The following is an 18,086-nucleotide window of genomic DNA, read 5'->3' as shown; positions in this document are numbered from 1 at the left end:
TCTATATCATCACGAAACTTCTTCCATTGTTTATTAATTGATACCCAGTAAGGGCTTTCAGAAATTTCACACCCAGTGTTAACATCCATATTTCATCAAATTTAGTTGTAAACTGAATACATTAATTTTTTAATTATATAATATATCTCACACCCCCACCCTCTCCCAATAAATTTTACAACTATTATAATAATAAAACTACAATCAATTTTTTATTTAAAAATTATTATATTTACAACTTAAATACAAGTAACATTATTGTGATTATATAAAAATTTTTGTAAAATTAATACATTGTTTTGTGAACATACTGCTGGAGAGCCGGTGTGGAACCAACATTGATTGTTGGATGAATTTAATTTAGTCTCATCCTCTTCCGCAAATTCTAACGCAATATCCGTTAGTATTGAATTGCTTTTACGTGTTTTTAAAAACTGCTTCTTTTGATTTCCCTTAACAAATATTTGATCGTAGGAGGAAATTAAGGTATCAATTACATTTAGACCTTCTGATTGATTTATCCACCCATCGCTATATAGCAACCTGTGATGGTTGCGTTCCAAATATCTCACTGATCTTCGATCTCGAACGTTTAACTGTTGGAATGGTATACTAGCTTTTAAGTGTAAATGTATTATGTAGTCGGTGGTGATATCCACAAGAGTAAATTCTTTAACTTCGAATTTAGAATTGACGTAAAACCCCTGAACGTCTACAACCGCGATTTTGAACTTCATATTGTAAACTAACATATGACCTCATGTGTAATTTAATTTATAATTACAGATACCTCCCCACTCAAAGGTTTGTATGTATACATGGATTCTTGGAGTAGTATACAGTATGCTTTTGTATCAGGCGGAAAATCTTTACCGCTTTGAATTTCGATACGCACCTCACATGATGCGGATGGGGCGGCTTCTTCATCGTTATTCTTAGTGGTATCCACCACGAATAAAGGTCTTTTTTTAAAGCTTGCGAAATCCATAATCGGTTGTTTTCGAGATGTTTCCCAAATATATGGTTGAAATTCGGTATACATTTTATAGAGTTCAACATAATTTTCTTTCGCAAACTCCAAATTCATCGACTCGAATGGATAGCAGTATGAGTTTAGATAGACTTTAAGATCTATAATGTTCAAGTGATCGAAAAGTGTACAATCTGAATTCGGCTGATCCTTTCGATTGGTTTGGAATGCAACTATAACGTATTGAGGTCTACCTCTGTTAGTTGTTGACGTGACCGACCAAATCTCTTTATTTCCCTTTCTCATTGAAGGTAGCTCATAAAAAGACCACTTCCGAAACGGTACGGGAATGTTTGCGTTTTTATTTAAACCATCTAACAGCTTCATCTTTATAGATGGGCTTGGGTACACATGTTTCGCCAACAATGTAACCGTTTTTACAGTAAACTCTGCGGTGCTAGAATCGGCTTTTGATGTAGATTTATAACAATTGGAGTCAGTACGACTTCTAACAAATCTAAATTTGAAGCGACCTCTCATAACGTGATTATAGTCCCTAAATAATCCGAAAATATGACTTAATGGGATTTGAAACGTGAAATCCTTGTTCGCACTAACTGTAGGCAAATTTCCTTCGGGTGGCCATTTTAAACCAGCTATTTCTAAAGATTTGCATTCCACTTCGTTTTGTTGAAGTAGGGTTCGAATCAATGATGTTAAACCGGGTTCACGTACCCGTTCGATTTCAGTACCGTTATGCTCAAATGCGATATACTCAAATAGATATGTTGGTAAGTTGTGCGTTAGCTGGATAGTATCAGTTGGATCGTTTAATTTTTCTTTGTAATCTCCCTCAATACGTATATAACTTTCGAAGAACGAAAATAAAACATCTTCTTGGTTTAGTTCAATGGTGAATATATCGTTATTTTGAAAAGAATTTGTGGAAGGATGGTAACTATGCACTTCTTCTCTAGCGATCGAATTATCCACGATGGGTTCGCGGTATATATTTAACTTTTGTGTAGACATGATAACCCAACTGCTCGAGAAAACGTCTGTTGTCCGCTCGCAATGAAGTCTTTCTTTTAACTGATCTAGATGTTCTCTTTCCACCTGAGTTATAATGTTTTCTTTTGATAGATGAACGCTGTTGAGGATCGGTGGCTTTTAATTGGAACAACAGCCCCATTATGAAGTTCGTTTTAATTCTAATCTAATAACAATTTCTTCTCCACGAAAGTTTACCAATTTACCACGCTGATCAAGTAATCTTAGTGTAATGTTCGATATCGGACGATCGGTGTCCACTGGCAAATAAATGGGGTTCCTTGGCTCTATATTTATACTGAAACCAGGATCCACAGTTGGAGCGAATTCATATAGCGTGTGAGATAATTTGTTATTGTAATACGAGCCGGAAATTATATTACATTCCACTCGAACGGATGTCACACGTATTATATTTACCGGAAGATCTGATTTATGCTTTATCGATACATCTAGTTTACGATTGGAAAACCCCAATATAGAAGCTATCGTATTTGGTTGAGAGAAATCTATCTCAAAATAATCGCTTTTTATTTCACACTGCAAGGTGTTATTGTTAGCCTTGAGTGAAAAAAATTTTTCAGGATCATCAACCGTATTCAATCCGATACGACGTAAAATCTCTTTTTGTAAAAATTTCTCAATGTCCGTTATTTCATATGCACCAGTAGGAATTTTGATTTCCTGTGGTAATGCCCCCTCGTCTATAGTTGATTGTCGGCTTTTATTAATGGGCAATTTTTCGGTAAAGTAAAATTTATCGTTTACTCCTTGTTCAATGTTTGGTATACTGTTATACGTACACAGGAAAAAATATAGAGTAAAAATCAACTCTAAAACATGGTTCAGATCGGTCCAATTTATTTAGAGTTATTTTTTTGCACTATATAGTGTAGGTGAATAGATTAAAAATTTACACTAAATAGTGAGAAGATGGTGTTTATTAAATAGTGTAAAATCGTTACTCTATAGCAGTGTATTATATGTAATCTAACTAGATGTTGTCGTGACTCTAATTAGATACATTTCTAATCTAATCAGTGTAAATTATTAAAAATTCGCTCTAATTTTACTCTATTAATTGACAAAATATCACTAAATAGTGTGTATCTTACACTTATTAGTGTTAATTTTTAATAGGAAGTGGAGTATTTTTAGGGAAGTTTTACGTTTGTAATAAAAATCAAAATTATAAAATATTTGTTTTTATTTTTACTTGTAATATATTGTTATAACTTAAATTTAAAAAAATTAAATTCTATTTATATACATATAACATATATAATACTTAATTCATTTTAAAGTTTCCACCGAGTCACCATTAAAACTGCATCTAATGAGTCTTCTATAAGTTTCCTATTTGTATAGTTGCACCAAGTTGCACATTTTTACCAATCTTCACAAGGAACTTGTATGTAAAATCTTCCGGAAGTTCCACTAATTTCACATCATGAATGTTTTATTTTGGCAAACATAATTAAAATAAAAATAATCGTGTTTCTTTTTATATCGCGTAAATCAGGTCTCGAGACGCTATCGAGTTCCGACTCGTTTAGTAGATGACCGTTAAATTTTAGCTGTATCACACCACATGTTGATCACGTGGTACCGACGAGTAATCCCGAGCAAAATAGTGCTGTGCCTACGAAGTACCCGAAGGAAAAGTACACGTCTAGTGTAAAATTTAATGTTTTATATATTACATAACTTCACTAACATAAGTAAAAAAGAACTCTCCTTTAGAGAACTGTAAAAACTACTCTATTAAGTGAATAATATATGAACTCTATATTAATATTAAATATAGTGTACATTAGAGTTATTTTTACCATGTGATATTACAATTTTTACTCTAATTCTTTTTACCAACTACTCTAAAATTTTTACACGACACGATTTTTTCCTGTGTATAGAATCCAATAAGACCAAGCGAGTAACTCGAGTTAGGGTCTAATTCTATAGGCGGATAATAGTCTTCGGAGATTTCGCTTTTTGTACTGACCAGTGTGAACGTCTGTGACATTTTCACTCAAATGAGTTATTTCTTATGTTAAGTAGGAAATTTATACATAATTGACCGCAGTTATACGGGTTATCCTTTTGAAAATTATCGTGGTTATACACAATTTGACATTTTTTAAAGTATTTTAAAAGTTCTTTAGGTGGTTTTAGATCTCCATAACTGTCGAAATATAACACCCTATTGCCAATTTTTTTATAGGCTACCCAATGGGTTCCGCTACCTCGGTGATCATCTAAATTTACAACAGCTGACTCATAATATTTAGGACCTTCTTTAGGCAATCCATTTCGCATATACACTCCGCGAAAATTTGGAATTTTAATTGTTTTAGCGTATTTTATTATATCGAGATTTGTTAGAGGTCTATTAGGTAGCCTAGTTACAAGTTTTTTTGTTGCTTTTTACTTAAATATAAACCCAATCCTTTTTTATATTTTTTAATATAAAGTCCACTTCCGGTTTCGCCAATCGCGATAGCTTCCATCGCCTTATTGTGTCGTTCAGCTTCTTTCAACTTCTCTTTAGCCTCTTGACCACTCTTCACCGCGCGATACACACCAGCCGCGCTGCCTGATAACGCTCCGAGAGCTGATAGTCCGGCAAATATGGCTGGTAATATCGGTAGTATACCACCACTTGTAATAGGTAACGGGATTGTACGCGGAATTTTAACTTTTTTCTTTCCACCCGCGGATTTAACAGCTATACGAGCACTTTTCAAAGCTAATCTAGCCGCTTCCCGTAAATTATCTGTTGTTTTGGGTAAATCTTTAGCGATTTGCTTTACCAACACGCTTTTAAATGCTATCGGTTTATTTTTTTTATCTTTTAATCTTTTAATTATTTTTTGTCCCTTATGACCCATTCCCAATTTTCGTTTCACTTTCATAGCGTTTGTAACTAACCAAGCTGATGCTTTTTCCCCCAATGTCGAATCTTTCGCTTTCACTCTCTCCCAAGCGTTTTCCTCCAAACGTCTATCGGCCATGCGACGTTGTTCTAAAGAATTATTGTCCGAATACGCTATATCGTGTTCTCTACAAGCCCGATCTAATGGATTTATTCCTTTATCGCCTCTAGCCAAACGTTTCTTCAATTTTGTTCCTGGTCCACAAAATTGATAGCCTGGAACGTGTAACTCAACGGGTAGTTTATTGATAAGTGTATTAAGTATTCCGCTTCCCCCCGCCGTCGCAGATGTACTATCTCGAGTAAACAGCATACTCAACTGATGCGGTTTACGCTTTCACATCCCTTATATACCCGCACATGAAGATTAAAACTCATTTTAGTTTTATAATGCGTGTAGTGCAACACCCATCTCTCACAATGTCATTAACCGATCTCGATCGGTTAACGATGATGAAACCGATAACCAGTCGTAGGCATGGCGATCTCATACCGAACAGTATACGAGCAATAGTATGCGGTCCGAGCGGATGTGGGAAAACCAACTTGATGTTAAATCTCATTTTCGATAAAAATGGTTTAAATTTTGAAAATATTTATATATACTCAAAATCCTTACATCAACCGAAATATGAATTTTTAGAAATGATTATGAAACAGTTACCCGAAATAGGACTTTATAGATTCATCGATAATGATGCCGTTATAGATCCGTCTGAAGCTAAACAAAACTCAATTTTCATATTTGACGATGTAGCATGCGATAAACAGGATAAGATTCGATCATTTTTCTGTATGGGACGACATAATAATATTGATTCGTTCTACCTTACGCAAACCTATACGCGGATACCTAAACACCTAATACGAGACAATGCAAACGTCTTAATTCTATTCAAACAAGATGAGGTTAATTTAAAACATGTGTATGATGAACACGTTAACACCGACATGAAGTTTGATGTTTTCAAGGACGCTTATAAACGGTGTTGGAATGATGATAAATATAACCCTATGATTATTATGAAAGATTTTGAAGTAAAGGATGGAAGGTATCGTATAGGAATGGATAAATTTATTTACCCGGACTAAATTATTGCATTGTTATCTGGTATTTGTGAGAGTAAGCATGTCACATAACGATGAAATGACTAAGCGTTCCATACGTGAGAGGGACAAAGCTATAATTAACATAACAAATACTATTAAGAAAAAATATTTAGCGCTTAAACTCGGTCGAGAAAACGATGACCGTCTTATCGCTAAACTACATCAGCCTTTAAGCGATTCATTAAAAGATATGACTAATAAATTAAGTGAAGTGAAACCTTCTTCTTCTGTACATTACCATCACCACTATCAACCTACTGATGATGTCGGTGTTGACGTTAAAACGAAATTTGATGAAACCGATTTTAAAACTCCGGCATTTAGGAAAAAATTAACTTTTCCTGAAAGTGATGATGAATTTAAAACGCCGCCGGATGCAAAACAAAAATTGAAGGCGGAGGATTTACCTATAGAAAATCTACCGAATCAAATTCGGGATTTATATTATACGTTTGGTAAAAGAGGAGAAATTGATGAGAGAATGGGTATACGTTATGATCCTGATGAAAACGATTGGATGATTGGATCGAAGACTGTCCAGTTTAAACCTTCTCATATTGTTCTCGGAGGCGAAAAACGCATACAAGCCTCTACGGGGTTATATGAACTTATACAGTTAAAACGACCTACGAACTATACCGAAGAGGATCTACAACGTTACAAATCTGTTCTAGCGTATACGGGTGCGCATAAGCGAAATTTTACGGGTCCTATAGTTGGAAATAAATCGTACAAGTATACTAAAATTATTAAACCTTTATTTACATTTAATAAGTCGGGGGATGGATTAATACCCGGACGACATCTTGAAGTGAACTCGAAAATCGTTGAGTATAAATATTGGGATGATGTTAACGAATTGGTAGATCGATTGAAATTGTTGTACGCTTCACATGCGGCAGGAAACAATTCCCATATTAATGAAATCACATCCATTATAGAAGAACTGAAGGAGAGCGGCGTTATATAATAATAATAATAATAATAATAATTTATGCGTACCAATGAACGGTGGATCAAGCGTGAGTGGTGTGAGCATTGATAAGTTTGGTCGTACATTACGTTCTGCGCGGAATAAAGTATTGAATGATGAGAATTTAACTACATCTCAACGCCATATTGGATTCCCTTTAACCGTAGATGGAGATTATGATATCCAGGGGCGTAAACTATCTAACGTTCAACAACCGACGTATGAAAATGATTGTGCGATAAAAATTTATGTAGACGAAATATGTGAAACATTGAAAGCTACAATCTTAAACGAAATTAAGGTCATAATAGCGGACGTTCAAAGAATTATTGGAGATCATAGTAAACGTATACATCAGGTGTCAACAAAAATTGATATTAAAAACTCTACACTCTTACGCGACATTAAAAAAATTAACGCGGAAATCCTATTAAATGGTCAGCAAATTACAACTCTAACAAAATCATTCAACACTAATTTAAATGCATTTGATATACTCACAACAAATCTACGAAATGGGATACAGGGTGTTGCAGATCGTCTACTTGATATGGAAAGCACTATAAATTCACGACTAGATATATTGGAGAAAAAAAAGTTGGACCTAATCCATGAGCGTAAGAATGCAGGTATCGAAAGCGAAACAAACTATAGTTGTAGAACTTCATCGTCCCGCTAGACGTTTATTTCCTAGACGCAGAACTATATTGAAGGGGATCGATGATTTATGGCAAGCTGATCTTATTGAAATGATTGAATTTGGTAAAATCAATGTTGGACATAAATACATCTTAGTGGTTATCGATTGTTTTTCAAAGTATCTCTGGATGCGGCCGTTAAAAAATAAATCCTCAACAGATGTAATACACGCGTTACGTTCAATTCTCTCTGAAGGTCGTGTACCTAAAAATCTACAAACTGATCAGGGAAAGGAATTTTACAATACACACTTCAAAAAGTTGATGATGGAATTTAAAATTAATCATTATTCAACGTATAGCGTAATGAAGGCTGCAATAGCTGAACGCGTAATTAGAACCATAAAACAAAAGTTGTATAAAATGTTTAGTCTTTACGGAAATCATAAATGGTTACACTTATTGGACATCGAATTTGAACCACCCTGTACATACATTTTTTTAACAAAATTAATATTTATTAATCCTTGATTTTATAATATGTATTCATCGAATTTCGACTTACACGATTTTCGATTTACGCGGCTACTGTCAGTCCCACCTATCGCGTAACTACGGGGTATTACAGTATAACAAATCTACAAAAAGATTCTCCTCAAAAAAAGAATTTAAACAAAATTATAACCTCAAAAGAAAAAAAATAATACGAAAATTGAGTCGGCTGAGTCAATATTGTAAGAGACACTCCTTTAGTGTCAAAAAAATAAAATAATAAAAAAACTCGAGCGAACAGGTCGAAAACAAGAAAATAAACTATTAATAATTATGATTCTATACAAAAATATTCAAACCTTATCTGGATATCCTGTTCCTTCTTTTTTCATTTAATTCGACTGCACATGTTGATTAAAGCGGAACCAGGAAAGCCGGACCAAACTTTACCAAAAATTAAACAAGCGTACTACACTAAGGCTCGATAGCAAAAGAAGAAGTGGTGGGAAGAGGAAACGCGGTACGGGCGACCGATATCCGCATCCCCACCCCTAACATTAATAGATCTTAAAAATATCGATAAATTCACCAACGAACTCTCAATGACCTTTAATAATCAACAACAAAAATAAATTAAGATACCCCGCGAGTGTATTAATAAAAATCAGATATCCATTAAAATCATAATAAGCTGATTAAGGAAAGAAAATCAAATGAAAGTAATTACATATGAAATCACATACAGTGTGTCCGTAAGTAGCGGATAAAATCATTATAAACGGTTTATGGAAAAATCCCTGAAACGGGAATTATGCAGCTGCATCCCGATAGCATTTAAGAAACTAATATGATAAGATTAGTAGAAGAACCGTGAGACTCGGAATGAAGCTGTAACAAGATTGGAGACTGTATTGGCCGACTTCCAGCCAATTCCTAGTCCATGGATCACATTTCCAGGACAATAAAATTGATGGCAACTCAAAATTCAAATCAATTCGCTCTTGTATAAGGACAAGAGCCTCCATAACTCAAACCGTAGTAAATATATTTCCAAAATTGAAAGGAGTACTTCCAATGTTTATCGAATTATGTGAACATTTTTTAAATAATTATTATGATAGAGTAAACCCTCATAATTCTATAAATCAATTTTTAATAAACATTGTTAAAAGTCGTTTCGAAGGAGAAGATTTAAATTTTCTTATGTAACCAATATTAAAATTTAACCAATTATCCATGTTGCAAGTGAAAAATATAAAAAAATTTTCAAAAACAGATAAAAACTTCTAACTTGCTTTATTGTAATATATAAATCGGAACCGGTTTCGGAATCAACGTTCCATCATCAGCCGAAAGCTAAGAAGAATTAAAAAAATAATTAAAACAAAAACTAATATTAAAATAGAACAACAACTTACTGTCAGAGAAACTAATAGGCGAGAAGAGATTTATTTAATGATGACATTTGTTGTTAAAGAAAAATATTTTTTAAAGTCGAATCGCAAAATTAAAATTTAAGTTGTTATAAAAGTTAAGTTAAATTAAATTGAACGATGGAAATTAAAATCTTAGTTAAAGTTACAAAAGTGCGAAACGTTGAATGTTATAAAATTGTGAAACACTAAAAATGTATATAAATTCTTTTGAATACGAATTTTATTAAACAGTTGATTAATTTTGTGTATAGGAAAGCCATTGTCGCGAGCCAGTTTGTAAATGAAGTTAATTTCTTTAATTTTATTACGTTCAGATAAAGGATAATCAAAAACTCTGTTAATTAAGAAACGAAAATTAGCAAATTTGTGTTGATGTGGATGTAATGAATCGTAAGGAATGGTAGTTGATATAGTGGAGGGTTTCCTTAAGATATTATACTCGATTAGACCAACAGGATTTCTAGTTAAAGTTAAATCTAAAAAGTTAATCATTTTATGTTTTTCAATTTCTAGAGTAAAATTCAGTTTAGCATGTAAATTGTTAATATAATCATGAAAGTTGTTAAGAATGTTGATATCGCCTCTCCAAATGCAAAAAATATCATCCACATATCTGTACCAAGCTACAATATTCCCCAAAAGATGTTTTTAGAAGTTTTTATCTGTTTTTGAAATTTTTTTTAATATTAAAATTGACTGCACTAGATTCAGAAAAAATCCTACACGAAGAAATTGCAAAAAATTTAGATCTTTAGACCCGTTTCAGGGATTTTTCCATAAATATTCAGTACAACATGTTTCGGCTAACAAGTAGCCTTCTTCAGGTACAACTGAAATTAAAATTAAACAGTTGGTAAAAAAAATTGATATAAAAAACGGAATAGTTACCGTCAATGTGGTACACATATGAGTAATCGGGAAATCGTATATATATACAGGCTGTCTCACGTAACTGGTTCGTTAGCATGGGTTGTTCATTCTAAACTTTCAATCTAAAATATTTTCAAGATGGCCACCACTTCCGGTCTACCGGAAGTAGACCACAACTTCGTTATTTTAAATGGATAGCTATAGTTTTTATTACACCTTTCAATTATACATAAAAAAATATGTTGACTTTGATAAAAGTTGTTGGTACCTACCATTTTTTGTTTTGAAGTTATTTTGATTTTAAGCTTTTTTTGGCAAATTTCACCATGCTCTTTAAAAGCCTATATCTCAGTTAACGTTTATTAAAAAAAACCTCTAAATTGGCACGATTACTCTTCAGATGTTGCCAAATAGATTGTCATTTCTTGTATCAGAGTATCTAGCCATATTCAATGGCTAGAAAGTCGAAAATTTTAAATGAAATACCCCGTATTTTTTTACCCTATCAGAAAGGGAATTTAATTCTCTACAAATTATCTATAAACATTCCTATACCTATTTATTGTAGTTTCCCTGATATTGGGACATTAATCAAAGCATGCACGGAATGCGGGAAAACGTTTGATTTTTTTATTAGAAGGCAATGGAATTTTGACAGTTTTTGGTCCATATTTGTGTTATTGTTGTTGTTACTTACTTTTGATCACGAGTGAAAGTCATTGTATATCATGGCAAATTATTCCAACGCCGATATTTTAAATTTGTTTTATATTCATGGCAATGGCCTCCACGATCTCCAGATTTAACACCATTGGATTTTTATTTGTGGGGTCACTTAAAAAATCAAGTGTACAATTCACCGATCAACACACGACAAGAGTTGCGTGATATAGTGATGCGTGCACTACGTACTATTGATGGCGACCAACTTCTACGGGCCACAACCGTAGAAGTCGAAAGAAGAGTTGAAAAATGTTTAATGGTGAATGATCAGCATATCGAACAGTTTTAATTTTTTTATAATTTTAAGTTTTTGTTTTTTTATATGTTATTCATTCTAATTTCTGTTATTAAATTGTTGTTTTTCATTGTTTCATTTATTCGTTTTTCTGTTGGTTACTTTTGGTAAATAAAAGCGAGCAAGCTAAAGGTTATTCAACCATAGTTAATTGTAGAAATAATACCAATAATAATTTAAATAAATTAAACGATGAACTGTCAAAATGTCTTGGCCTGCTAACAAAAACACAAACGGGCTTTGGGATTTTATGTCTGATTTTGATTAATTTTCCAATATCGGGGAAACTACAATAAATAGGGATAGGAATGTTTATAGATAATTTGTAGAGAATTAAATTCCCTTTCCTGATAGGGTAAAGAAATATGGGGTGTTCCATTTAAAATTTTCGACTTTCTCGCAATTGAATATTGAGAAACAATAATTCAATTTTTGACCAGCCTGTATAAGATTCTCTGATACAACAAATGACAATCTATTTGGCAGCATCTGTACAGTAGTCGTGCCAACGCAGAGCTTTTTTGAATGATCGTTAGCTGAGATATGGGCTTTTAAAGACCATGGTGAAATTTGTCAAAAAACACTTAAAATCAAAATAACTCGAAAACAAAAAACGCTAGGTACCAACAACTTTTATCAAAGTCAACATATTTTTTTACGTATAATTGAAAGGTGTAATAAAAACTATAGCATTCCATTTAAAATAACGAAGTTGTGGTCTACTTCCGGTAGACCAGAAGGGGTGGCCATCTTGAAAATATTTTAGATCGAAAGTTTAGAATGAACAACCCATGCTACCAAAATTTCAAACCACTACGAATGGTGGAACCTTAAAAAGTTCTAACGAACCAGTTACGTGAGACACCTGTATATAAATCATTTCATTGAAGTAAATTAGAAAAGGTCACTCAAAGAACATGTTAAAACCCTTCAGAAAAACAAAAGAGTCGAACCACTACAAGTGAATTTGAAAAACTTAAAACTTAACTCAATGAACAGAGTTTATGTAACTTACTTGAAAAGGACGAAAAACAATACTAACAAAATGTTCAAAGAATGTCAGTTGATCTAAAAGTATAAACGCGAAAGTACAACAGTTAAAGAACGACTGGTCTTAAAAATAAGGAAAAACAAGAATGGGACGCGTGCTATACAGGTTTTTAACAAAGAATAAAAAAAATATCGTTGTGAATAATAGACTTGCGCGCGAAGAAATTAAATGTATTTTATAAAGAATCTAAAATTGTTGATATCCGTTATGTTGTTAATAACTTTGTTTTTTAAATTACCAGTGTAGAAGTATAAATCTAAAAGTTTGGATTTTTTAATATTCTTTAGTATTTTTGTACAATTGAGACTGGTTTTATGATTATTTTCTTTTAGGTGTTGGTATATTGCGGAGTTATTACATTTAAGATGTTCCTTAAACCTGGTTTGGATGTTCCTGCTTGTCTGTCCTATATAAAACCGATCACAATCTTCGCATTCGATATCACTAATTTACCGAATATTAACTAATATATTTTCCGTCTGTTTTAGATCCTATGAAGAGGGTTAAGGAAGATTTCCAGGAACCTCAAGAAGCCCGTCAAGTTCACCGTTCACCGTTCGCATTCGATCCTGTATACTCCACTTAACTCGGACTTAAAACGGTGTTTCTTATTAGTTAGCATATGACCTAATTTCTTATTGGAAGAAAACGCCGTAGATATGTTAAACTTTTTGAGGTGTTTAGTGATTTTATGCTGTATGGAGGGCGCAAATGGAAGGGAGATTATCTTGTCTCTATTGTTGTGTCGGGGATATACCATTCTGTTAATTAACGATGAGTGAACTCTGTTGTATATGTTTTGCATGTCCCAGAAACTATAACCATTATTTGTTCCGATACTAAGAATTGTTTTAAGTTCTGAAATGTAGTTTGAATCATTGAGTGGTATGGTGTTAAACCGATTAAAGTAGAATCTGAAGACAGCTTCTTTGTGTGACGTTGGATTCAAAGAATTCTTCGGAATTATCGAATCTGTAGATGTTTGTAGGTTTTCTATATATATTAAAAGACAGATGGTCGTTATGATCTCTGGAGATACTGAAGTCGAGGAAGTTAATGCTCTTATTTAGTTCCTTTTCCATAGTGAATTCTAAGTTGTTGATGTTGTTGAAGATGTTGTACAATGCCCTAAGTTTAGCAGCGTTACCCTCATAATCGATAAGTATATCGTCTACGTGGATTTGTCCACGTAGGTAGACTTGTCCAAGATAACAAGACCTGAATTTTTGTCACCAAACGTTATTATGAGGTCATCGTTTTTGACCTTTTCTCTTATGGATTTTATGTTTTTTGTGATCTGTGGACATACAGGTATAGTTTGTGTCAGATTTAGATTCAAAATGGCTTCGTGGTTAGAATCAAAGATATGTTTAATATTGGGATTTTTGGAAAGTTGTGCTTCCATATGAATTGCAAAGTCAACGGACTTTACCTTGTTTGGTGATGCTAATTTATGACTCATGTTTAGGATCTTTAATTCAGAGATGGAGAAAGCAGTATTACTAAAATTATTAGCTTTATACGATTATTTAAAACTAAAGTGGAGGTGGGCGCATTTGCGTTTAAGCTTGAAATGAACCTTGCATGTTCTTTGGATACGTCACTGGTTAAAATTTAATCAATTGGCTGGCGTGCTTTAGCCTCTCAACGGTCCAGGAAAGATTTCTGTTAGTATGGAAATCTCAACTGTAAATTTTTTACATCTGTTTTAGGGTTCTACGACTTGACTGACTTAATCTCTGTAATCTCTGTTGTCATTTTTCACAACTTCTCTATTTAATACTTCCTCTGACCGAAAATAAGAATCCCATTTAACACACAAATGTAATGGATTTGAAAAAGGGTATTTGAGGTATAAAGTTCTTTGTACATGTAAAATATCATTGTTATGTCATAAAACCCTAAAATAGAAGGTTAAAATTTACAGGAATGGGGTTATGGAGAAATGTGTGTTGGAAATGATTTTATGTTTTTATAGCGTAAATAGTTTGTGTAAAAGGTTTATTTTGCTTGAATAATTTTATTCAATAATAATATTGTCAACTGCAGCAGTTGGTGTGACGAAAAAAAAACGCGTAAATACAGAAAAAAATACATAATATGTATACAGTATGTCCCCGGATCGAGTTACAAAGAGGAAACAAATTTTTATTACTGATTTTTCATACTTATCTCAGCATAAATAATGCGTCGGATATGTTCAAACTACTAAATCGCACGAATTTTATACTCTCACTATAGAAGTTAACTAATTATTCCCACTTTTATGTAAAAATTGGACTTTTTTCTAAATTGAAAAATTTTCAAGTTCAATTTATGATATGTAACCATAAAAGCCATAAAAGTTACAACTTATGTCAGTGAGATTAAGTCTTTTCATGCGATGCTAACCATGAAAGAGAGAATTTATTTAGTACTGTGCTATGGTACTAGTGAATCAATACCCGGTCACAAAAATATTTCATGTTGGGGCTCGCAAACTTATGAAAATATTTTTGGAAACGGGTTCTGTATTATCCATAAAGAAGCAGACAAAGGGACTAAATGAGGAAGACGCTGCTTCTCTAATAGCATTAAATTCCGTTCAAGAAACTCCAAAATTATCACTCCGAAGAAGAGCGTTACAAACTGAAATTAGTAAATCGCACCTCTCCAGAATTTACAAAATTGTACCATTTAGACCACGATTTAGACAGACTTTCGATGCCGGCGATGATGCCAAACGTTTGGATTTCTGTCTTGAGATTGGTAATGAAATATTAAATAACCGAAATTTTCATAAATTTATGATATTTTCGGGTGAAAGCACCTTTTCAATAAATGACATTGTTTCTTCCCAGCATTGTCGTTATTGGAGTGATGTAAATCAAATTACCCTTACATTTCATACAGTCAATGTACTTTCAGCAAGACAGTGCCCAGCTTACCATTCACACATTGTGCCAAATGGTTAAATTTACAATTTCGTCAAAAATGGATCGGATGAAATGGTCCTATTTGATGGCCAGCACGTAGTCCTGATCTTACAATTATGGATTTTTATTTTTGGGGACGATTGAAACAATTTGTTTACAGTGAACCATTACAAGACGATGCAGAACTATTAAAGCTAAGAATAATTAATGCGATAGAATCTCTACCACTGGCGGAAATTCGCAATTCTTATAAAGAATTTAGCACTCGTCTTCAAATGTGTGCCGCATTAGGAGGTGATTTGTTTGAATGAATAGTTGATTTGTTCACTTACAAATAAATAATATTTATTACTTACATAGTGTGTTATTATATAAATTAGCCATATTTTAATTTGATTTGTCTGTTTTTTCAATAACATAAGTTGTAACTTTTATGGTTTCTATGGTTACATATCGTAAATTGAACTTAAAAAATTTTTAATTTAGGAAAATTCTAATTTTTACATAAAAATGGGAATAATTAGTTAACTTCTATAGTTAGAATATAAATTTCGTGCGATTTAGTGGTTTGAACATATCCGACGCATTATTTATGCTGAGATAAGTTTGAAAAAGCAGTAATAACATTTTTTTTCCTCTTTGTAACTCGATCCGGGGACATACTGTACAGGATGTCCCGTTAAGCGTACGGAGCGGCTGTATCTCAATAACGGTAAGGCCTAGAGGTTTGGGAAAAAAATCCTTATAAGCAAAGTGGGCAAGAGAAATAGCTGGAAATTATTTTGAAGTTCGTAATTCGACCGCTAGGGGGCGTAACTGCCATAGAGAAACATAAAATTCCCGCTGTCTCAGAAATTTAGACGATGAGCTATAACGTTGACAACATCATTTAGTAGCTTGGATAATACCGCATCGCTTTTGTTTTGCAATATTTTTCATATCTGTCATAATAAGGGAGAGGGAGGCCAATGCGTTTTCAAATGTTTACATTTTAATATCTCCTGGACCATTCAACCGATTTGAATATTTTTGGTCTTGTTTGAAAGAGCATTTCATGCTCTTTTAAAAGATATTTTCAGTAAGACCGCTTGGTTTAAAACAAATAAGCTAGAGGGCGTTATCTGCAGCGGTTACATATTTGTGATTTTTGAAAAAAAGTTAAATGGAACGGTACTATTTACTTCACAGACCGTTAATCACCATAAAATTTGCTAAATATTAGTGAAATCCGCATCTCGATATCTCCATCCATTCTCGAATTATAAAAGAAAATGTTAAAAATTCGTATATCTTAATCGGATCAAGTTACCTTAGGAAACAAATAAGAGATAACAAAAATTTTATTATCTAGAACCTTCCTTCATACTTTATCCAAGCTTAGAACTGCTTCAAAACTATTTTTGAGGCGAGTTGAAAAGCCAACGGATCAATGAAACATCAACAATGATAATAAAACAAAATAAACCGAAACACTTAGAACAACTTAAATTTTTGGCAAAAATAACTCACTAATGTTCGAAATGTCTTACATAAACCTCGATGCATTTATTTAATCTAGTTTCGACGAAAAAAAAGCGCTGCTAAGTCTTTTCCCTGGACACGTTTTTACTGGTATTTAGTGTTTTGTCATATTTTCCCTGGTCATTGGTTTTTCTTGAAAAGTCAGGTCGTTTAGTCTACCCAATAGATAAAGGGGTGAAAGCAATGTGGGTTTTGCTCGAACCAAGAATGCATATTATGCAAGTTTACATCAGCTTGTGGACATATGCTTCATGCATCCATAGCATTTGTGATAAAAGGTTAGGATTTGCCCAAATCATATTTAAAAGTCGATGGTAATAGTTCAGTCTATTATCATAATCGGTATCTGTTAAGGCCTGATGTAAAACAACGTGGTGGAGATATTATTCTCTTGAGAACTCTTGTGGACAATTGTTTACGGAGTTCCCAGATTATGTGGGATCACATTGCGCACCAATATGATTTACGAATTCATAGAGATGTCTGAATGGGCTACACTTTGCCAGTTTTCCGTAATCGCTAAGTCAATCTTAAAAACACTTCTAGAGAAAAATGTCTTTCTTTGTCGTAATTGCATTGCACATTTTTGCCATGCAGTTGCATCGTATCCGAAACATTGAAAATAAATCATCATACGCTCTATCATACGCTTCGGCGTTAGTAAATGACATGTTTACAGTTACCATGGTAATGTGATTTGTTTTTCTCGATGAGGTAACTGGATCAGATTGATGGCACTCGAGTTTTTAACATTTTCTTCTATAACTCGAGAACGGGTGGCGATATCGAGATGCGGTTTTCACTAAAATTTAGCAAATTTGAAGGTGACTAAGGGTCTGTGAAGTAAATAGTATCGTTCCATTTAACTTTTCTTCAAAAATCACAAAAATATGTAATCGCTGCAGATAACGTCCTCTAGCTCATTTGTTTTAAAGCAGACGGTCTTACTGAAAATATCTTTAAAAAGAGTATAAAATGCTCTTTCAAACAACACCGAAAACATTCAAATCGGTTGAATGGTCTAGGAGATATTAAAATGTAAACATATGAAAACGCATTGGCCTCCCCCTCCCTTATTATGACAGATATGAGAAATATCGCAAAACAAAA

The 18,086-nt window shown here is 33.2% G+C and overlaps 1 protein-coding gene across 1 annotated transcript; it reads right to left on the bottom strand.

Annotated features, from left to right (window-relative positions):
* Positions 1 to 769: 769 nt before the first annotated feature.
* LOC139430464 (uncharacterized) lies at positions 770 to 2,002 on the bottom strand. Its single transcript, XM_071197514.1, has one exon. The coding sequence runs from the start codon at positions 2,000 to 2,002 to the stop codon at positions 770 to 772; it is 1,233 nt and encodes a 410-aa protein (XP_071053615.1).
* Positions 2,003 to 18,086: the final 16,084 nt, after the last annotated feature.

Source organism: Onthophagus taurus, chromosome 7 (genome assembly GCF_036711975.1).
Source record: "Onthophagus taurus isolate NC chromosome 7, IU_Otau_3.0, whole genome shotgun sequence".
NCBI lineage: Eukaryota > Metazoa > Arthropoda > Insecta > Coleoptera > Scarabaeidae > Onthophagus > Onthophagus taurus.
Note: the sequence above shows the minus strand (reverse complement) of the source record. Positions and strands in the feature narration are given on the sequence as shown.

Coding starts and splice junctions, on each gene's coding strand:
- LOC139430464 (XM_071197514.1), bottom strand. CDS start 2,002: ATGTCTACACAAAAGTTAAATATATACCGCGAACCCATCGTGGATAAT.